At 44.5% G+C, this 22,882-nt stretch overlaps 2 protein-coding genes across 2 annotated transcripts in view; one reads left to right on the top strand and one right to left on the bottom strand.

The window, feature by feature from the left end:
* LOC112218981 (WW domain-containing oxidoreductase) overlaps nucleotides 1-12,768 on the top strand; it is a 305,762-nt gene extending 292,994 nt beyond the window's left edge. The window contains exon 9 of the mRNA XM_042301597.1: nucleotides 11,535-12,768. Coding sequence (XP_042157531.1) covers nucleotides 11,535-11,726 — 192 coding nt within the window. The 3' untranslated portion in view covers nucleotides 11,727-12,768. The remainder of the gene's footprint in view (nucleotides 1-11,534) is intronic.
* The window catches only part of LOC112218650 (transcription factor Maf-like), a 71,346-nt gene continuing 60,979 nt past the window's right edge, over nucleotides 12,516-22,882 (bottom strand). Inside the window, exon 3 of the mRNA XM_024379636.2 lies at nucleotides 12,516-12,721. The gene's annotated coding sequence lies outside the window, so the exon portion shown is untranslated. The remainder of the gene's footprint in view (nucleotides 12,722-22,882) is intronic.

Below are 22,882 nucleotides of genomic sequence, written 5' to 3'. Positions count from 1 at the left end.
CTTAAAACTGCTTGTAAAGCAATTTCAAGACTTGAAAATGGTTATCAGCTGTAATCACTGTCAAAGGTGATGTATTGACTCAGTGTTGTGAATACTTATGTAAATTAGATATTTCTGTACTTCATTTTCAATACATTTGTGAACATTTCTAAAATCCTGTTTTCACTTCAATTCAGGCTGTAACATCCAAATGTGGAATAAGTCAAGGGGTATGAATACTTTCTGAAGGCACTGAATATCCTAATCCTATAGAGAAAGTAAGGGAATGAAGGGAGAACGGGAGAGAGAGAGACCCATATGTGTCTTTTTGTCCAGCAAAACTTTTTGTGGAAGGTACTACTCTGCTTTCTCTGGTCTTCTAGACCCTGCTGTAAAGATGTAGGGGTATTGGATTGGATTCAACTTGAATCACAACTGTCTTCATTGGCGCAACGAAATAGACGCCAAAATATTCTGGAAATTCGTCCGAACACTATTTTCCCACACTTTGGCTGTTTTTGTATCGTGTGCTATCGGTCAGAAGCATTCGATCGCAAGCATCATTTTGGATGAACTGTTTTCACGGCACGGTAGCCTAAAACATCAATATGACCATTTGATAAAGCGCCGCTGCCCTTAATAGTGGACCATCTCATTGACTAAGCAAGACCTTTATCCCGCTGATGGCTCATAAGGGGTTGATGGGTTTCTTATTATATTCATGATTGATTAGAATTAAGCTTTCAGAGTATCAGCTGGCCGTGACTAGGAGACCCGTGAGGCGGCGCACAATTGGCCCAGCATCGTTCAGGTTAGGGGAGGGTTTGGTCGGCCTGGATTTCCTTTTCCCATTGCGCTCTAGCGCCTCCTTGTGATGGGCCGGGTGCCTGCAAGCTGACTTCGGTCACCAGCTGGACAGTGTTTCCTCTGACACGTTGGTGCGGGTTAAGCGAGTAGTGTGTCAAGAAGCAGTGCGGCTTGGCTGGGTCATGTTTCGGAGTACACATGGCTCTCGACCTTCGCCTCTTCCAAGTCCGTAGGGGAGTTGCAGCGATGGGACAAGACTGTAATTACCAATGGGATAGCATGACATTTGGGAGAAAAAAGTGAACCAAGGGCTATATCTGTTCTTAGTTCTACATTTTTTGAAAGGGGCATGCTTATTTAAGATGGTGAGGAAATTACTTTTAAAGAACGTCCAGGCATCCTCGACTGACGGATGAGGTCAAAATCCTTCCAGGATACCCGGGTCAGGTCGATTAGAAAGGCCTGCTCACAGAAGTGTTTTAAGGAGCGTTTGACAGTGATAATGGGTGGTCGTTTGACCGCGGACCCATAGCGGATGCAGGCATTGGGACAGTGATTGAAAACACCAGAGGTGTATTTGGCAAATTGGTCAGGATTATATCTATGAGGATGCCCATGTTTACGGATTTAGGGTTGTACCTGGTGGGTTCCTTGATAATTTGTGTGAGATTGAGGGCATCTAGTTTAGATTGTAGGACTGCCGGGGTGTTAAGCATATCCCAGTTTAGGACACCTAACAGAACAAACTCTGAAGATAGGTGGGGGGCAATCTATTCACATATGGTGTTCAGGGCACAGCTGGGAGCTGAGGGGGGTCTATAACAGGCGGCAACAGTGAGCGACTTATTTCTGAAGAGATTCATTTTTAAAATTAGAAGCTCGAACTGGAAAGACCTGGAAAGTATGACAGAACTTTGCAGGCTATCTCTGCAGTAGATTGCAACTCCTCCCCATTTGGCAGTTCTATCTTGACGGAAAATGTTGTAGTTGGGGATGGAAATCTCACAATTTTTGGTGGCCTTCCTAAGCCAGGATTCAGACACGGCAAGGACATCAGGGTTGGCAGAGTGTGCTAAAGCAGTGAGTAAAACAAACTTAGGGAGGAGGCTTCTGATGTTAAATTGCTCCTCCAATGGATGGTAAGATTTAGTGTGCTGCCGACAAACAGCGGTGTAGAATTTCTAGCTTATCCTAAAAAACTCATCATAACATGCTGAAAATTAACCCTAAAAAACTCATCATAACATGCTGAAAATCCATCCTAAAAAACTCATCATAACATGCTGAAAATCCATCCCAAAAAACTCATCATAACATGCTGAAAATCAACCCTAAAAAACTCATCATAACATGCTGAAAATCAAGCCTAAAAAAATGATTGAATCTGCACAGTGCCTTGCTAAAGCCAAAATTGATGTTTGAGTAGGCTGTAGGGCTACTTTTAAAGGAAATATCATTTTATTATATTGATAATTAGATGCAATAGAGCAAATTGAAAGAAAATGTATTATTACAAGGTTGAAGTTCTCTTCCTATTTCTTATCTTAAATATGTGTATGTTTTTAATTCATTCATTTATTAGTAGGCTTATGGATATCATTTTCAAGTTATTCACCCAATCCTGTTTATTTATTCTGTCTAAAGGGAAGGCAACGAATGCAGTGCATGTGAAATCTCACTGTATTAGGCTAGACGGCTATAGGGCTGTTTTTAGATCAGGTTTAATCCAGTTTCCCGCCAAGCCACCAGCCAGCCATTCACTGACCAATGTGTTTACATGCTTAGTAGTGAGAGAGAGCGCACAGCAATTCCAAGAAGGTGCAGCGTTCGCGCTAAAATCGAACGCGTTGCGGCACTGCTTAGGAGAGAGAGGTGAGGAAGAGTGGGTTGGAGAGGAAGTGAGAAAGAGAGAGATGGAGATAGATGAAACGAGAATGTGGGGAAGAGAGGGAGTGAGATGGAGAAAGATGAAATGAGAAAGTGGGAGAGGGAGAAAGATTAGAAGAGAAAGTAAGGAGGAGTGAATGGGAGTGACAGAGTGAAAGAGATCACGCCCAATAAAGCATCCAGTCCTCTTCTTGTTTAATGCAGCTGTTTTATAGTCCTACATGCCCCCATAGTCCAACTATATAGAGAGACTCCTATTCTCCCATTCAGACCAGGCCTTTTAATCTCCTCCCTGTGCCAGAGCCCCTCTCTCTTTACTGCCCCTCTTTAATGAAGAGCTGTCCAATAAGGCCTTTTATTGTCTTAGCATATGTTGCTTTTATTAGAGGACAATAATTAGCTGGAGCCCATCACCTCACAAGTCCTATCCCAAGATAAAAAGGAGATAGTTTCACAGTTGCTGCCCAAGTCCTTCTCATTCTCATCGTTTTCCCCTTGAATGATTCTTCTCCTAACACCTGCCTCTCTTTTATCCTCTCCTCCTTCCTTTCTTTCTCTCCTCTTGTCATCCACTCCCTTGTCGACTCATCCTTTCATCCCCTCCTTCCCTACTCTTTTCTCTCCTGGCTCATCCTTACCTCCTTTTGTTCATCACACACACACGTTGCAGAAGTTGGAGTTGAGGCAGAGATGGTGGAGTGTGGCGAACAGAGAGGGTAGAGGTATGACACAGCAGTAGCAGGGGTTGGAGTTGAGACAGAGATGGTGGAGTGTGGCGAACAGAGAGGGTAGAGGTATGACACAGCAGTAGCAGGGGTTGGAGTTGAGGCAGAGATGGTGGAGTGTGGCGAACAGAGAGGGTAGAGGTATGACACAGCAGTAGCAGGGGTTGGAGTTGAGACAGAGATGGTGGAGTGTGGTGAACAGAGAGGGTAGAGGTATGACACAGCAGTAGCAGGGGTTGGAGTTGAGGCAGAGATGGTGGAGTGTGGCGAACAGAGAGGGTAGAGGTATGACACAGCAGTAGCAGGGGTTGGAGTTGAGGCAGAGATGGTGGAGTGTGGTGAACAGAGAGGGTAGAGGTATGACACAGCAGTAGCAGGGGTTGGAGTTGAGGCAGAGATGGTGGAGTGTGGTGAACAGAGAGGGTAGAGGTATGACACAGCAGTAGCAGGGGTTGTTGGAGTGGTGAGGGAGAGATGGTGGGGGTTGGAGTGTGGTGAAACAGAGAGGGTAGAGGTATGACACAGCAGTAGCAGGGGTTGGAGTTGAGGCAGAGATGGTGGAGTGTGGTGAACAGAGAGGGTAGAGGTATGACACAGCAGTAGCAGGGGTTGGAGTTGAGGCAGAGATGGTGGAGTGTGGCGAACAGAGAGGGTAGAGGTATGACACAGCAGTAGCAGGGGTTGAAAGTGTACAGTCTCTCCATTCTCAAATCAAAGTTTATTTGTCACGTGCGCTGAATACAACAGGTGAAATGCTTACTTACAGGCTCTAACCAACAGTGAAAACCCCCCCCCGCTATACGGCATTCTCTCTCCTAATGTTCTTCAGATGCAGAGATGTGATGTGGGGACAGGGGAGCCAGGGTTAGGTGTGTGGTCTCTCCATCCTGTCCCTAATGCCCCTCTGGGGAGCAGGCCGCCCAGTTCCCTATATTACCCAGAAGGCCTAGGGGCTAATGACGGCTTTTTAATAGAATGTAATACATACCGAGGAGCAGAGGCCAGTGCCTTAGAGGGCTCTCCCATTAGAATGGCAAGAACAGCATTATACTTGTGTGTGTGTGTGTGTGTGTGTGTGTGTGTGTGTGTGTGTGTGTGTGTGTGTGTGTGTGTGTGTGTGTGTGTGTGTGTGTGTGTGTGTGTGTGTGTGTGTGTGGAGGGGGGGCTGAGGTTACGGGGGTGACTGTGGAGTTATGAGGGTGAACGTTGTGTTGATTTTAGAGGTGTGCTGGTGTGTTTGTGGTGTTAATCCCTCCCCTTCCGGTTGATTGGTTATGCTGAATGGAGGGCCAGGCCGTTTATCTGAGTGGACCACGTTACCCAGGATTCCCCTCACATCTGGGCTGGGCACGCTTAGATGGGCTGTCGGCTCGCAGAGGCTAGCGCCGCTGAGGGCTAGTGTAAACATACACTCTCTCGCTCTCTTCTCTCTCTCTTGCTCTCACTCTCACTCGCTCTGTCGCTCTCTATTACACAAACATGGGCCAGAGACAAGGCAGCAGACGTGTTGTTACAATGATCATTTATTAAATGTGAAATATCTTTAGCACAGATTAAAAATCAGATACTTCCATCTATTGTGAACACCATGGGGTTGGAAATAAACATTCCTAAAGTATGAACAAAAGCACAAGGTCCTGTTGGAGTCCCATCTTCTCCATCATGGCATAGATAGACCTTCATGTGAGACTGTTAGTTCAGACAGACTGGGTCTACGGCTGAGGCAAAGCTTGTTTACTGCTCATACTATCTTCTGTCATCATATAAGCTTGTTGTATAGCCTAGTTCCAATTCTAGTTCCTTAAACAGAACTGTGTTAAATCACAATCAGTGTCCCCCTGTGTGTTTTGCCAGAGCCAGTCATGTCTGCTCTCGGCACAACAAGAGAGGACTATGCTGCCCTGTGACAGATGTGGACAGACTCTTAACCAGGCTTTAGTTGTTAACACACAGATTGCCTCTCTGCTTTGCCTTGACTCTTCACACACCAAGACAACTGAACAGAACCTTGACCAGAATGGTTTAACCACATTGAGAATGACAGAATGACAGTTAAAGGAACAGAAGTGAACCACCCACAAGAGTAAGAAAACTGTAGGACTTTACACGTTGTCCAGGATGTCATCGTCTGACATCTTGGTTCTTTTTTATTATTCTCTTTTTATTTGTCGTGTTCATAGGTGGTTTTCAGGACATGCCATATGAGGAGTTTGGGATTATAAAAGTACCTGAAAGAAGTGCTAGAGTGTCAGCATGCATAGCCGTTTGCTATTTACATGTTCCTTTGTACAGGACGGGCTGGGACACGAACAGACTGCTCCACAGTACTGGGTGTATTTACAGGTCAATGTCATAAATACACACGTCAGGGAAAAGGGTCACACATATTATCACAGAACGCTCGTATGACAGAATGACACAACCTTGATGAGGCAGAAACAAAACGTGTTTTTTCTCTTCCTGGTGCATTAGTCCTGTGCTAACAAATAGCACAATGCATCATATAGTATTGCTGTACTGTACAAGCACAGAGTGATTAGACATGGTTGGAGATCACGACAGTAACATGTTATACTATGAAAACAACACCGAACAACTCCGAGGTACAGTATATTTACCCTTTAATGATTCAACACCAATATCTCCCGTCTCTCTGACCTTGCTTTTTAATACATTGAAGAGTGTCTGTTCAACAGTTAAATATTGCAGAATACTTTCCAAACACATTGGAAATATTTTCATTATGTTGAAAATTGGAAGACATAAATGTGATCCAGGACTATTTTCCAGAGCAGTGATGGTTCAGGCCAGACATGGTCAGGTTATTGCTGCTGATCTAGGACCTGTTTATTGCAGCTCTTAAAGCATAGAGATTGCAGAGGTTGGGTTTGTGTGTTTAAGTGGTCTGGAAAAGATCTTGTTGGCTAGGACCCTGCTACTTCGGTTTGTCACATGTCTTGTATATTGCTGAAGTGAAAGAGTTGTATTTTTCCTGCTTCCCTTCCCCTTGTAGTTCTGGTCATTCATGTGATGTCATGTCTCGGGGACAGTTGCTCGGGCTCACACTCAATTAACCCTTTCCTCTCCACTCACCAGTTTGCGGTGGTCAGTTCTGTCTGATAGGAACATAACATACCAACCCCAAGAAAACCAGTCATTTCTCTCTGTCAACTCTGTAAAACTATGTATATCAGAATCAGGATTTACATTGACAAACACTAGTACACAAATAGAAAGAGCCACTGGTTGGTCGACACCTAGAATGTACAGGTATTATTTATAATGTACATGATTATACACATCTGTTGGGCTACTGTACATGTCAGGAGGGATTGTGTGTGGGTATGTGTGTGTGTGTGTGTGTGTGTGTGTGTGTGTGTGTGTGTGTGTGTGTGTGTGTGTGTATGCATGTCACCAGCCCAGCACATTCCCTTTCTTCTCTCTATGTCTCTCTAATAGATAGTGGTGGTGGGTGGTTCCACATGTTAATGTCTAGCATGCTAAACTCATCAGGCTTATCTCTTACACGGGTAAAAAGGTCATGTAGTGGGAGGGCCGAGCTGAACACCAAGAAGATAACACACACACACTCTCTCTCCCTCTCTCTTTCACCCTCGCTCTCCTTCTGCTGTGTACATATCTTGGTTGTCTCCCTCCGACAGAATTCCCTGCTGTGCTGTAGAGCTGCGTTCTCAGATCAGGTGTAAATCATTCCAATGTATTGGTGGTCCACCTTTCATCTAAAACAGAGATGACCCTGGAAGTAGAGTAAGATGAGCAGGCAGGTAAATATATTGCATCTTCCAATGAGTTTGTGTCTACGTTCTAAAGCAGATACCTGAGGGTGACTGGTTAGCTAAATGATCTGACACCCTGCTTTTGAAGTGTGTATATGTGGGTCTGGGTGTGTCTCTTTGACACTGAGTGACATGTGTGAGCCTTTGATATGCCAGTCCTATGAGGTGTGTAGAGTTATCAGTGTGCTGGCAGGGAGGGAGACAGCAGAGAGATGCAGTTGTTTCATCTGCGGTTTCAAACCGCCTCAATCTGCCTCTGCTACTACCAGCACTGAGAAGGAAGTTTGATGAGTCTGTCTGTCTGCTCAATGAGAGAGTCTACTATATGTCTGTGTATGTATGTATGCATGCACTTTATTCTGTGACTGTGTGACTGTGTGTGACTGTGTGACTGTGTGTGACTGTGTGTACATGTGTGTGACTGTGTGCATGTGTGTACGTGTGTGACTGTGTGTGACTGTGTGTACATGTGTGTACATTGTGTGACTGTGTGTAACTGTGTGTACATTGTGTGACTGTGTGTACATGTGTGTGACTGTGTACATTGTGTGACTGTGTGTACATTGTGTGACTATGTGTACATGTGTGAGACTGAGTATGACTGTGTGTACATTGTGTGTACATTGTGTGACGGTGTGTATTGCTAGATCTTAATGACAGCCAGTGTGTGTGTGCTGGAACAGTTCTGGTATATCTCTGTATGTGTGACTATGTGTGTTGCTAGATCTTAATGACAGCCAGTGTGTGTGTGCTGGAACAGTTCTGGTATATCTCCGTATGTGTGACTATGTGTGTTGCTAGATCTTAATGACAGCCAGTGTGTGTGTGCTGGAACAGTTCTGGTATATCTCTGTATGTGTGACTATGTGTGTTGCTAGATCTTAATGACAGCCAGTGTGTGTGTGCTGGAACAGTTCTGGTATATCTCTGTATGTGTGACTATGTGTGTTGCTAGATCTTAATGACAGCCAGTGTGTGTGTGCTGGAACAGTTCTGGTATATCTCCGTATGTGTGACTCTCTGTATTAGCCTCTGCCAGCTTGGGCTGCAGATGCTCAAATGAGCCTCAATGAGGCTGTGCCTTTGAAGTGTGTGTGTGTGTGTGTGTGTGTGTGTGTGTGTGTGTGTGTGTGTGTGTGTGTGTGTGTGTGTGTGTGTGTGTGTGTGTGTGTTGTGTGTGTGTGTTTGTTTGTGTACAGACCTTTGCTGCTCTGCCAGTGCACTGTACTAAACTGCTCTGCACTGCAGTCTCTCACCAGTCCTCCCCCCCAGTCTCATTTGTAGATAAAGAGCAGTTAGCCAGAGAGAAGTATTTCATGTGTCTATAGAAGTCATCTCCAGAACAGTATCCTGTCTTCTCATAACGTCACAGCAGTTTTTAGCCAGCAGCAGGGCTACATGAAAGATCCTCTGAGCGCCTGAATTCTGGCTGTAATACTCTCTGATGTCTGTTTCTTCCTCTCTCTGTTTCAAACGCTGTGGAATCGCACTCCCTCTCTCCCTCTCGCCGCTCCTAATTACCGACTGTGCCGGCTGGTGCTGCATTAGGGCGGCATGTCTCAGTACAGTGTGACTACAGACTCCTGTAAACTGGATTCGAGATGTTAAACTGATAAACACAGCTTCTGAGTAGTCATTTCCCACTCAATTAGAGGGTGTAGGGTAGAGAGTGTTACAGGCTGTCTGCTCTCTATGTTTCTGAGAAAGAGAAGAGAGAAAGGAGGGGGGTTTGCGAGCGTGTGAATGCCTGTACTGTATATGACGTGTGTGTACAAGAGCACTATTCTCATCATATCACTCTTTACCGGTGTATCTCACTCTTTACCGGTGTATCTCACTCTTTACCGGTGTATCTCACTCTTTACTGTGGCAAACAGCATGTACTCCAATGTTTACTGTTTAGGACCGTTGCTCTCTACTCTACTCTACAGTCTGACTTCCCTCATGAACCCCTAGATGATGTGAACATATACAGATGTGTAATCATGGCATAGATACTGTATGTTCCCTTATAGAGAGTTTACAGAACCCTCTGGCTCCCCACTCCCAATGAGAAGAGCTGCTCCCTCCTCCCCAGTCTAGAACACCGTGGGCCACATCCTCTGTCCAGAAAACAGCCCTCGCAGTGTGCAAACGTCCACAACACAACTACAAAATATTGCAGCTGTAGAAATATCAAGTGCAACATATTTTGGGTGTGTTTTACGTCAAATCTGGATGAACAGTCGCCACCTTCCTACAGTTATTGTGGTATTCTACAGAGATCGTGTTGTTTTGTGGACAGACAGTGTTGCCCCTGGTCTGTATTTACCACATTCACATAAGCATGCACTCTGTGGAGAGTCAGCAGTCCTGTATACACACAATATAGAAATATATATATGTACAGTATCAGTCAAAAGTTTGGATACACCTACTCATTCCAGGGTTTCTCTTTATTTTTTACTATTTTCTACATTGTAGAATAACAGTGGAGACATTAAAACTCTGAAATAACACATGTGGAATCATGTAGTAACCAAAAAAGTGTTAAACAAATCAAAATATATTTTATATTTGAGATTCTTCAAAGTAGCCACCCTTTGCCTTGATGACAGCTTTGCACACTCTTGGCATTCTCTCAACCGGCTTCATGAGGTAGTCACCTGGAATGCATTTAAATTAACAGGTGTGCCTTGTTAAAATGACATTTGTGGAGTTTTTTCCTTCTTAATGCGTTTGAGCCAATCAGTTGTGTTGTGACAAGGTACGGGTGATATACAGACAATAGCCTTATTTGGTAAAAGACCAAGTCCATATTTTGGCAAGAACAGCTCAAATAAGCAAAGAGAAACGACAGTCCATCATTACTTTAAGACATGAAGGTCAGTAAATCCAGAACATTTCAAGAACTTTGAAAGTTTCTTCAAGTGCAGTCGCAAAAACCATCAAGGGCTATGATGAAACTGGCTCGCATGAGGACCGCCACAGGAAAGGAAGACCCAGAGGTACCTCTGCTGCAGAGGATAAGTTCATTAGAGTTAACTGCACCTCAGATTGTAGCCCAAATAGATGCTTTGCAGAGTTCAGGTAACATACACATCTCAACATCAACTGTTCAGAGGAGACTGCGTGAATCAGACCTTCATGGTCGAATTGTTGCAAAGAAACCACTACTAAAGGACACCAATAATAAGAAGAGACTTGCTTGGGCCAAGAAACACGAGCAATGGACATCAGACCAGTGGAAATCTGTCCTTTGGTCTGATGAGGCCAAATTTGAGATTTTTGGTTCCAAGCACTGGGTATGTGAATGGATGATCTCCTCATGTGTGGTTCCCACCGTGAAGCATGGAGGAGGAGGTGTGATGGTGTGGGGGTGCTTTGCTAATGACACAGTCAGTGATTTATTTACAATTCAAGGCACACTTAACCAGCATGGCTACCACAGCATTCTGCAGTGATACACCATCCCATCTGGTTTGCCCTTAGTGGGACTAACATTTGTTGTTCAACAGGACAATGACCCAAAATACACCTCCAGGCTGTGTCAGGGCTATTTGACCAAGAAGAGTGATGGAGTGCTGCATCAGATGACCTGGCCTCCACAATCACCTGACCTCAACCCAATTGAGATGGTTTGGGATGAGTTGGACCGCAGAGTGAAGGAAAAGCAGCCAACAAGTGCTCAGCATATGTGGGAACTCCTTCAAGACTGTTGGAAAAGCATTCCTCATGAAGCTGGTTGAGAGAATGCCAAGAGTGTGCAAAGCTGTCATCAAGTAAAAGAGTGGCTACTTTGAAGAATCTAAAATATTTTAAACACTTTTTTGCTTACTACAAGATTCCATATGTGTTATTTAATAGTTTTGATGTCTTCACTATTATTATACCATGTAGAAAATAGTCAAAATAAAGAAAAACACTTGAATGAGTAGGTGTGTCCAAACCTTTGACTGGTACTGTATATACATATCTATCCAGATCCATAGTCCCTATGGTAACACTGCCCCATCATTATGGGCTGTGGCAGAGAGGGGTGTCTCTATGGAGTTTATCCTCTCTGTGTCTATCTTTCTGTCTCTCTCCGTTTGTATGGAGTTCCTTGTCTGTCTCATATGGATGCTCTGGAGGATCAGGAGAGATGAGGGTCACTGAGTACAGGTGTGTGTATTCCAGTGGAGGTGTCTTGGCAGGATCTGTAGGGTGGCTGGAGTTCCTGTGTATCTCTTGGCGGACAAGAGGGCCTCTGTCATTCTCTATGACTGTCCCCTCCTCCCACACAGATGATGTTGATCAGTGCTGCTCTGTCTCTGTCCTCCATGTTGACTGTTGTCCCTCTGTCTCTTTGTCTCCACAGCAACAGGGGGCAGCCACCACGGTGTACTGTGCGGTAGCTCCGGAGCTGGAGGGTCTAGGAGGGATGTACTTCAACAACTGTTTCCGCTGCCTGCCCTCCCCCCAGGCCGAGGACCAGGTCACTGCAGCCAGCCTGTGGGAGCTAAGCGAGCGCCTGGTCTCAGAGAGGCCTACGGGCCTACAGGCCCTCTGATTGACACGCCCACACTGACTGTCAACAGCCTATCAGGACTGGGGGAGAGAGGAAGGACTAGCCAATAAGGAATGGAGGGAGAAAGTGTGGATGAAAATGAAAATTTGTACATTGAGTGGACTGTAGAGAGCTTTCAAACCATTGAACTGAAACTTTCACTTCACTAAGGGGAGTAAAATACACGTACAAATACACCGGGGTTATTGTGTGCCTCTTTGTGGCAGGGAGAGTTCACCAGTTCCTTAGTCCAGCCAAAGTGGGTCTGTGTTTCTCACTCCAGTGTGTTTCCAGCTGCAACAGACACTGTGTGTATCTTCTCTCTGTATACAGTTTCCTCCTGTATATGTTACATGTCTGAGTATAGAGATATGGTGAGTATCATTGCGCTAGTATAGGGGGGTTGAAGGGGGATAGGAGAAATAAGGAGGTATAATTGAATGCCTATGTACATATTAGAGCTATGGTGTCATGGCTATATACAGATGGACTAGCTGTATTCCATATGAGGCCCTATTCAGTTCTACTGCCCATTATTTACAGGAACAGCATTGGGCCTATGTGCTAACGGGAACTCACGCGTCATCATTTCTCCCCTCTACAGTGTCTGTCTACAGTTAGACCTCCAACCTACATATTATAACTTATAATACTCTACAAAATGTAATGTACAATGTGGTACTGTATCTTTGTCACAATGTTCAGTCATAATTATGTATGTAGCTACTGGTGATAGAGAAAGAGAGAATCCAGGAGTTTTAGTAGTTGATCAAACAGGAACAGGAATTTTCCTTGGATGTTTAGTTTGGTTGTCATTTGTTTCGGGGGATAATCTCGTCATCAAAGTGTGCGGTGTTGGGTGACGGGTCCATCTGGACTTCTGTACAGGGTCTGTTGCTTGGTTTCTGGGTGGTTTGGACATGTGTGGACGTTGTGCTTTGTGGCCGTCTGGTGCCGCGGAATGATGTTAAGATATCAGCATTCCTCTGTCATGGTTTCTGTAAAGGAAAAGAAGAGGACACATTAAAGACGGTTTCTTACACTATGTGCCTGGACATTTCAATGCTCACACACACACAGTTGGTAGGATCCTATTCAGAGAAATCAAATGTAGCATAGGGTGTAAGAGTGTAGACTTTGGGAGAAAGGGGGCCAGAAATGGTCTACGAGACTCCTTTATGTGGTCAGTGAGCAGCAGAACACCCTTTGACCTGGAACTATTTTCAACTCAACCCCTCTACCAGGAAGTACTGGGCAGGGCCAGGGAGTAATCGACACATTGACCAACCAATCATATGGCTGACCTGCATTATTCTCATGCCTGGTTGGTCGGCTGAATCGATGCCTGAGAGAGTCCCTTTCACTGCTAAACAAACCCTGCCCGGCACAGTGTTCAACAGGATTCAACACTATTATACATACACTCATCTGTTCTGGTGTAATCTGTTTAGCCTACTGTACCCAGACTACAGCTGCCTTTTTCAGTGTTCTTACACACACGCACACACACACACACACACACACACACACACACACACTGAGGATTTGAGGACAGGGAGATTTAGAGAGATGTATAGAGGTGTCCAGAATGTCTAAGTCTCTAGGCTAGAGACGAAACAACACATTTAAACATCCCCTAAGCTTTACAAATCTTTTGTTTAGTCTAAAAAAAAATCAAATTATTTTTAGGCATGTTGGAGTTGACCTGAACTCTTCCTGCTACCCTGTGGCTGTGTGGGCATGTAACCGGCCTATACACACTCACTGACCTATAGGGAGAGAGGGATGGGTTACAGGGGGAGGAGGTGCACCCCGTTATAGGTCCAGAACCCCTTCTGTGGCCCTTAGGGACTGAATTGCTACAGCTGGGCCCCTTCCACTTGTCTTCCTCTGCTCCCGAACTGGTAAGTAGCAGCAAGCTGAGATACTTACACCCCTCTCCCTCTACACACACACACACACACACACACACAGTACTGACAGATTGATGCATGTCACTGAGCTCCTTCAAAGGCAAAATGAGTGAGACATCAACAGCACATAGTCCTCCTGCTTTAACCAGTCAATGACACACACACTCAGAGAGATCCCAGGCAGACAACAAGCAAACAGGAAACACATCATTAAGATGTCTTCTGGGTGTGAATTGCTGCTGTGGATCTGTGTGTGTGGGTGTGTGTGTGTGTGTGTGTGTGTGTGTGTGTGTGTGTTCTGACTAAAGGGGGATTCCTGCCTGGCTTTCAAAGAAAGTCTTATTGATCAGGTCCTATCGGAATCCTCAGATAGTTAATCAATACATTACACTTCCTCCCAATGCTCAGATAACAGGAGAGAGGAGAGGAGAACAGAAGAGAGGAGAGGAAAAGAGGAGATGTAAACAGAGGAGAGGAGAACAGGAGAGAGGAGAGGAAAAGAGAGGAGAGGAGAACAGAAGAGGAGAGGAAAAGAGATTAGAGGAAAAGAGAGGAGAACAGAAGAGGAGAGGAAAAGAGAGGAGAGGAGAACAGAAGAGAGGAGAACAGGAGAGAGGAGAGGAAAAGAGAGGAGAGGAGAACAGAAGAGGAGAGGAGAACAGAAGAGAGGAGAACAGAAGAGGAGAGGAGAACAGAAGAGAGGAGAACAGAAGAGAGGAGAACAGAAGAGAGGAGAACAGAAGAGAGGAGAAGAGAAGAGAACAGAAGAGTAGAGGAAAAGAGAGGAGAGGAGAACAGAAGAGAGGAGAACAGAAGAGAGGAGAACAGGAGAACAGAAGAGAGGAGAACAGAAGAGAGGAGAACAGAAGAGAGGAGAACAGAAGAGAGGAGAACAGAAGAGAGGAGAACAGGAGAGTAGAGGAAAAGAGAGGAGAGGAGAACAGAAGAGAGGAGAACAGAAGAGAGGAGAACAGAAGAGAGGAGAACAGAAGAGAGGAGAACAGAAGAGAGGAGAGGAAAAGAGGAGATGTAAACAGAGGAGAGGAGAACAGAAGAGGAGAGGAAAAGAGGAGATGTAAACAGAGGAGAGGAGAACAGAAGAGGAGAGGAGAACAGAAGAGAGGAGAACAGAAGAGGAGAGGAGAACAGAAGAGAGGAGAACAGAAGAGAGGAGAACAGGAGAGAGGAGAACAGGAGAGTAGAGGAAAAGAGAGGAGAGGAGAACAGAAGAGAGGAGAACAGGAGAGGAGAGGAGAACAGGAGAGAGGAGAACAGAAGAGGAGAGGAGAACAGAAGAGAGGAGAACAGGAGAGTAGAGGAAAAGAGAGGAGAGGAGAACAGAAGAGAGGAGAACAGGAGAGGAGAGGAAAATAGAGGAGAGGAGAACAGAAGAGAGGAGAACAGAAGAGGAGAGGAGAACAGAAGAGAGGAGAACAGAAGAGGAGAGGAGAACAGAAGAGAGGAGAACAGAAGAGGAGAGGAGAACAGAAGAGAGGAGAACAGAAGAGAGGAGAACAGGAGAGTAGAGGAAAAGAGAGGAGAGGAGAACAGAAGAGAGGAGAGGAGAACAGAAGAGAGGAGAACAGAAGAGAGGAGAACAGAAGAGAGGAGAACAGGAGAGTAGACGAAAGGAGAGGAGAGGAGAACAGAAGAGAGGAGAACAGGGGATAGCAGAACAGAGGAGAAGAGACACACTGAGCAAAAACTGGTTGAATCAACGTGGTTTCATGCCATTTCAACCCCCAAAAATCTATGTGATGATATTGAATCAAAGTGGAAAACTGATTGCCATTTTGTATTGTTTCACACAACTTTTAACCAAAATCCAGACATGGTGAGATTGATTTCACATCGAATTCAAATTAGTTGAAAACCCAACCAACTGTTAATCAAAACTAGACGTTGAACTGACATCTGTGTCCAGTGGGGAGCATTCTGATCTCAGAGGAGGAAGACCTAGATTTTTTTACCCACCACTAAGGCCCCTCAAAGTCTCTCCTCTCTCTACCTCTCTCTCTCCTCCCTCTCTGTCTCTCTACTATCTCTCTACCTCTCTCTCCTCCATCTCTGTCTCTCTACTATCTCTCTACCTCTCTCTCTCCTCCCTCTCTGTCTCTCTACTATCTCTCTACCTCTCTCTCTCCTCCCTCTCTGTCTCTCTACTCTCTCTACCTCTCTCCTCCCTCTCTGTCTCTCTACTATCTCTCTACCTCTCTCTCCTCCCTCTCTGTCTCTCTACTATCTCTCTACCTCTCTCTCTCCTCCCTCTCTGTCTCTCTACTATCTCTCTACCTCTCTCTCTCCTCCCTCTCTGTCTCTCTACTATCTCTCTACCTCTCTCTTCCTCCTTCTCCTCTCTCTCTACCTCTCTCCTCCCTCTCTCTCTCTCCTCTCTCTACCTCTCTCTCTCCTCCCTCTCCTCTCTCTCTACCTCTCTCTCTCCTCCCTCTCCTCTCTCTCTACCTCTCTCTCTCCTCCCTCTCCTCTCTCTCTACCTATTTCTCTCATCCCTCTCTGTCTATTTCCTTTCTCTACCACTCCCTCTTCTCTCTACCTCTCCCTCTCCTCTCTCTACCTCTCCTCTCCTCTCCTCTCCTCTCCTCTCCTCTCCTCTCCTCTCCTCTCCTCTCCTCTCCTCTCCTCTCCTCTCCTCTCCTCTCTACCTCTCTTCTCTCTCTACCTCTCCTCTCCTCTCCTCTCCTCTCCTCTCCTCTCCTCTCCTCTCCTCTCCTCTCCTCTCCTCTCCTCTCCTCTCCTCTCCTCTCATCTCCTCTCCTCTCTACCTCTCCTCTCCTCTCCTCTCATTTCCTCTCCTCTCCTCTCTACCTCTCCTCTCCTCTCCTCTCCTCTCTCCTCTCCTCTCCTCTCCTCTCCTCTCCTCTCCCTCTCCTCTCCTCTCCTCTCCTCTCCTCTCCTCTCCTCTCCTCTCCTCTCCTCTCCTCTCCTCTCCTCTCCCTCTCCCTCTCCTCTCTACCTCTCCTCTCTCCTCTCTTCTCTCTCTTCTCTCTCTACCTCTCCTCCTCTCTACCTCTCCTCTCCTCTCTACCTCTCTTCTCTCTCTACCTCTCCCTCTCCTCTCCTCTCCTCTCTACCTCTCCTCTCTACCTCTCTTCTCTCTCTACCTCTCCCTCCATCCCTAAATATACAGTTGAAGTCGGAAGTTTACATAAACTTAGGTTGGAGTCATTAAAACTAGTTTTTCAACCACTACACAAATGTCTTGTTAACAAACTTTAGTTTTGGGAAGTCGGTTAGGACATCTACTTTGTGCATGACACAAGTAATTTTTCCAACAATTGTTTACAGTTTATTTAAATTATAATTCACTGTATCACAATTCCAGTGGGTCAGAAGTCAACATACACTAAGTTGACTGTGCCTTTAAACAGCTTTGAAAATTCCAGAAAATGATGTCGTGGCTTTAGAAGCTTCTGATAGGCTAATTGACATCATTTGAGTCAATTGGAGGTGTACGTGTGGATGTATTTCAAGGCCTACCTTCAAACTTAGTGCCTCTTTGCTTGACATCATGGGAAAATCAAAAGAAAGCAGCCAAGACCTCAGAAAATAAATTGTAGACCTCCACAAGTCTGGTTCATCCTTGTGAGCAATTTCCAAATGCCTGAATGTACCACGTTCATCTGTACAAACAATAGTACACAAGTATAAACACCATGGGACTATGCAGCTGTCATACCACTCAGGAAGGAGACGCGTTCTGGACATGGGGACAAAGATCGTACTTTTTGGAGAAATGTCCTCTAGTCTGATGAAACAAAAATAGAACTGTTTGGCCATAATGACCATTGCTATGTTTGGAGGGAAAAGGGGGAGGCTTCCAAGTCGAAGAACACCATCCCAACCATGAAGCACGGGGCTGGCAGCATCATGTTGTGTGAGTGCTTTGCTGCAGGAGGGACTGGTGCACTTCACAAAATATATGGCATCATGATGTAGGAAAATGATGTGGATATATTGAAGCAACATCTCAAGACATCAGTCAGGAAGATAAAGCTTGGTCGCAAATGGGTCTTTCAAATGGACTATGACCCCAAGCATACTTCCAAAATTGTGGCAAAATGGCTTAAGGACAACAAAGTCAAGGTATTGGAGTGGCCATCACAAAGCCCTGACCTCAATCCCATAGAACATTTGTGGGCAGAACTGAAAAAGCGTGTGCGAGCAAGGAGGCCTACAAACCTGACTCAGTTGCACCAGCTCTGTCAGGAGGAATGGGACAAAATTCACCCAACTTATTGTGGGAAGCTTGTTTTTCCTAGTCACCGTGCTTCTACACCTGCATTGCTTGCTGTTTGGGGTTTTAGGCTGGGTTTCTGTACAGCACTTTGAGATATCAGCTGATGTATGAAGGGCTATATAAATACATTTGATTTGATTTGAAGCTTGTGGGAGGCTACCTGAAACGTTTGACCCAAGTTAAACAATGTAAAGGCAATGCTACTAAATACTAATTGAGTCTGTAAACTTCTGACCCACTGGGAATGTAATGAATAAACTTCTGACTTCAACTGTATGTCTCTTTGTGGTGATCCTGATTTGTAATTGAAACATGTTTATATGTGAATTTATCAAATATTTTTTGCCATAAGATTCATTTCCCTTCTCAGTGTATAATTATGTATAATTATGTATAATTATAGGTGGATTGATTTGAGGATGTTTGTGTTGCTGATATTGGTAGTCTTGATAGTTGGAATGCTGCCGTTTGGAGTGGATATATTTAATTATCACAATCAATGCTAAAGTCCTCCATGGACTAGACTAACTCAATACATATCTACTGAGGAAATATACTGTACCTTCTGACTACACCAGGCTATAAACTCTCACACACACACACACACACTCGTTCTCTCTCTTTCTCTTTAGGATGTGATTTAAACGACTAATCAATATTCATTAAGTGCTGTTGTAATGAATTCAATGAAGTTGTTGCCAACTAAATACAGAGGCTGTGGCTGAGATATTCCAGAAAATATGAGTTGGTGTTAAAGTGCTCATTCATTTCACTCATGTAGTGTTTAAAATAAGATAGGATGTCATTTACAATCTTAATTCAAATATCAATATGATTCTATGTTGAATTGTGAAGGTGGTTAAACAGTGTTATTCATGCTAACAGACTGGTATCTGTTTGTCTGTATTCCTCCTGCCATCTGCACCTTTACAGTCTGTTGATGTGTACAGAGAGCTACCTCAGTCACTATAGTGTTAGCTGTGTGTGTTGTGTGTGTGTGTGTGTGTGTGTGTGTGTGTGTGTGTGTGTGTGTGTGTGTGTGTGTGTGTGTGTGTGTGTGTGTGTGTGTGTGTGTGTGTGTGCGCGTGCATTGGGGTGGGTTGTGGCCCAAAACCGTCTGCCTGTGTGCATGCGCTTGTGGCTGTGTTTGTGTGTGTGGTGTATTTATGTGTGTGTGTGTGTGGCCGTTGGCGTTGGTGTTCACTGCAGTGGGACTGTCCCCTGTAGCTGTGTCGGCTGCTTCTCTATCTGACATATAAATACCTGTGGTGGAACAGCACATCATCACCTTAACCAGGCTCAGACCAAACACTTACACAGACTGTCTGCCAATTCATTGTTGACTCAATGATCAGCTTCACCATGTAATACCTTTGAAATCTATTTTTTTTTGCCCTATGCAAAATACCTTTGAAACCTTTGCCCCATGCAAAAGAAAGAGAGGAAAGAGTGTGTGTGTGTGTTTGTGTGTGTATGTGTGTGTGTTTGTGTGTGAGCGTGCGCACATATGTGTGAGATTGAGGTTGGTGAGAATATTCTAGAGGAGCCCATATGTTTAGTCCCAGGGTGTTCTGGCACTCCTTGTACAGGCTGCGTCTAACACTGGCAGTGTATGTATTTGAGGCTGGAGATTCTATAGAAATGAACATGTAAACATTCAATATACTGAGACCAAAAAACCCATACATAAAAATAATTCTGAGATGCAAATGCTTGGCCTGTAGTTAACGTTCCCTTGGATAACACATAAACTCAGAAAAAAAGAAACGTCCCTTTTTCCGGACCCTGTCTTTCAAAGATCATTCGTAAATATCCAAATAACTTCACAGATTTTCATTGTAAAGGGTTTAAACACTGTTTCCCATGCTTGTTCAATGAACCATAAACAAATAATGAACATGCACCTGTGGAACGGTCGTTAAGACACTAACAGCTTACAGACGGTAGGCAATTAAGGTCACAGTTATGAAAACTTAGAACACTAAAGAGGCCTTTCTACTGACTTTGAAAAACACCAAAAGAAAGATGCCCAGGATCCCTGCTCATCTGCGTGAACGTGCCATAGGCATGCTGCAAGGAGGCATCAGGTCTGCAGATGTGGCCAGGGCAATAAATTGCAATGTCCATACTGTGAGATGCCTAAGACAGCGCTACAGGGAGACAGGACGGGCAGCTGATCGTCCTCGCAGTGGCAGACCACATGTAACAACACCTGCACAGGACCGGTACATACGAACATCACACCTGCGGGACAGGTACAGGATGGCAACAACAACTGCCCGAGTTATACCAGGAAAGCACAATCCCTCCATCAGTGCTCAGACTGTCCGCAATAGGCTGAGAGGCAGAACTGAGGGCTTGTAGGCCTGTTGTAAGGCAGGTCCTCACCAGACTTCACCGGCAACAACGTTGCCTATAGGCACAAACCCACCGTCGCTGGACCAGATAGGACTGGCAAAAAGTGCTCTTCACTGACGAGTCGCGGTTTTGTCTCACCAGGGGTGATGGTCGGATTCGCGTTTATCGTCGAAGGAATGAGTGTTACACCAAGGCCCGTACTCTGGAGCGGGATCGATTTGGAGGTGGAGGGTCCGTCATGGTCTGGGGCGGTGTGTCACAGCATCATCGGAATGAGCTTGTTGTCATTGCAACAACGCTGTGCGTTACAGGGAAGCCATCCTCCTCCCTCATGTGGTACCCTTCCCGCAGGCTCATCCTGACATGACCCTCCAGCATGACAATGCCACCAGCCATACTGTTCATTCTGTACCTGATTTACTGCAAGACAGGAATGTCATTGTTCTGCCATGGCCAGCGAAGAGCCCGGATCTCAATCCCATTGAGCACGTCTGGGACCTGTTGGATCCGAGGGTGAGGGCTTTGGCCATTCCCCCAGAGATTTTGACCCCCCTTTGTTCAGGGACACATTATTCCATTTCTGTTAGTCACATTTCTGTGGAACTTGTTCAGTTTATGTCTCAGTTGTTGAATCTTGTTATGTTCTTACAAATATTTACACATGATAAGTTTGCTGAAAATAAACGCAGTTGACTGAGAGGACGTTTCTTTTTTGTTGCTGAGTTTCAAATAAAAACTCATCAGAGAACACTTCCTTACTCAAGCTCCGAGAGAACCAACATTACTTCTCCCTAGATATATTATTTCTCCCTAGATATATTATTTCTCCCTAGATACATTATTTCTCCCTAGCTACATTATTTCTCCCTAGCTACATTATTTCCCCCTAGCTATATTATTTCTCCCTAGCTACATTATTTCCACCTAGCTACGTTATTTCCACCTCGCTATATTATTTCTCCCTAGCTACATTATTTCTCCCTAGCTACATTATTTCCACCTAGCTACCTTATTTCTCCCCAGCTACATTATTTCTCCCTAGCTACATTATTTCCACCTAGCTACCTTATTTCTCCCCAGCTACATTATTTCCACCTAGCTACATTATTTCTCCCTAGCTACATTATTTCCCACTAGCTACATTATTTCCCACTAGCTACATTATTTCCACCTAGCTACATTATTTCTCCCTAGCTACATTATTTCTCCCTAGCTACATTATTTCTCCCTAGCTACATTATTTCTCCCTAGCTACATTATTTCTCCCTAGCTACATTATTTCCCCCTAGCTATATTATTTCTCCCTAGCTACATTATTTCCACCTAGCTACGTTATTTCCACCTCGCTATATTATTTCTCCCTAGCTACATTATTTCTCCCTAGCTACATTATTTCCCCCTAGCTACATTATTTCTCCCTAGCTACATTATTTCTCCCTAGCTACATTATTTCTCCCTAGCTACATTATTTCTCCCAAGCTATATTATTTCTCCCTAGCTACATTATTTCCCCCTAGCTATATTATTTCTCCCTAGCTACATTATTTCCACCTAGCTACGTTATTTCCACCTCGCTATATTATTTCCACCTAGCTATATTATTTCCATCTAGCTATATTATTTCCATCTAGCTACGTTATTTCCACCTCGCTATATTATTTCCATCTAGCTACATTATTTCCCCCTAGCTATATTATTTCTCCCTAGCTACATTATTTCCACCTAGCTACGTTATTTCCACCTCGCTATATTATTTCTCCCTAGCTACATTATTTCCCCCTAGCTACATTATTTCCACCTAGCTACATTATTTCCCCCTAGCTACATTATTTCTCCCTACCTACCTTATTTCCATCTAGCTACATTATTTCCACCTAGCTACCTTATTTCCATCTAGCTACATTGTTTCCACCTAGCTATATTATTTCCACCTAGCTATATTATTTCCCCCTAGCTACATTATTTCCACCTAGCTATATTATTTCCCCCTAGCTACATTATTTCCACCTAGCTATATTATTTCCACCTAGCTATATTATTTCCACCTAGCTACATTATTTCCACCTAGCTACATTATTTCCACCTAGCTACCTTATTTCCACCTAGCTACATTATTCCCACCTAGCTACATTATTTCCACCTAGCTACATTATTTCCACCTTGCTACATTATTTCCACCTAGCTACATTATTTCCACCTAGCTACATTATTTCCACCTAGCTACATTATTCCCACCTAGCTACATTATTTCCACCTTGCTACATTATTTCCACCTTGCTACATTATTTCCACCTAGCTACATTATTCCCACCTAGCTACATTATTTCCACCTAGCTACATTATTTCCACCTAGCTACATTATTTCCACCTAGCTACATTATTTCCACCTAGCTACATTATTTCCACCTAGCTACATTATTTCCCACCTAGCTACATTATTTCCACCTTGCTACATTATTTCCACCTAGCTACATTATTTCCCACCTAGCTACATTATTTCCACCTAGCTACATTATTTCCACCTAGCTACCACCTAGCTACCTTATTTCCATTATTTCCACCTAGCTACATTATTCCCACCTAGCTACATTATTTCCACCTTGCTACATTATTTCCACCTAGCTACATTA

The sequence above is a fragment of the Oncorhynchus tshawytscha genome, linkage group LG19 (genome assembly GCF_018296145.1).
Source record: "Oncorhynchus tshawytscha isolate Ot180627B linkage group LG19, Otsh_v2.0, whole genome shotgun sequence".
Taxonomy (NCBI): Eukaryota; Metazoa; Chordata; class Actinopteri; order Salmoniformes; family Salmonidae; genus Oncorhynchus; species Oncorhynchus tshawytscha.
This window is presented reverse-complemented; position numbering and strand designations above follow the sequence as displayed.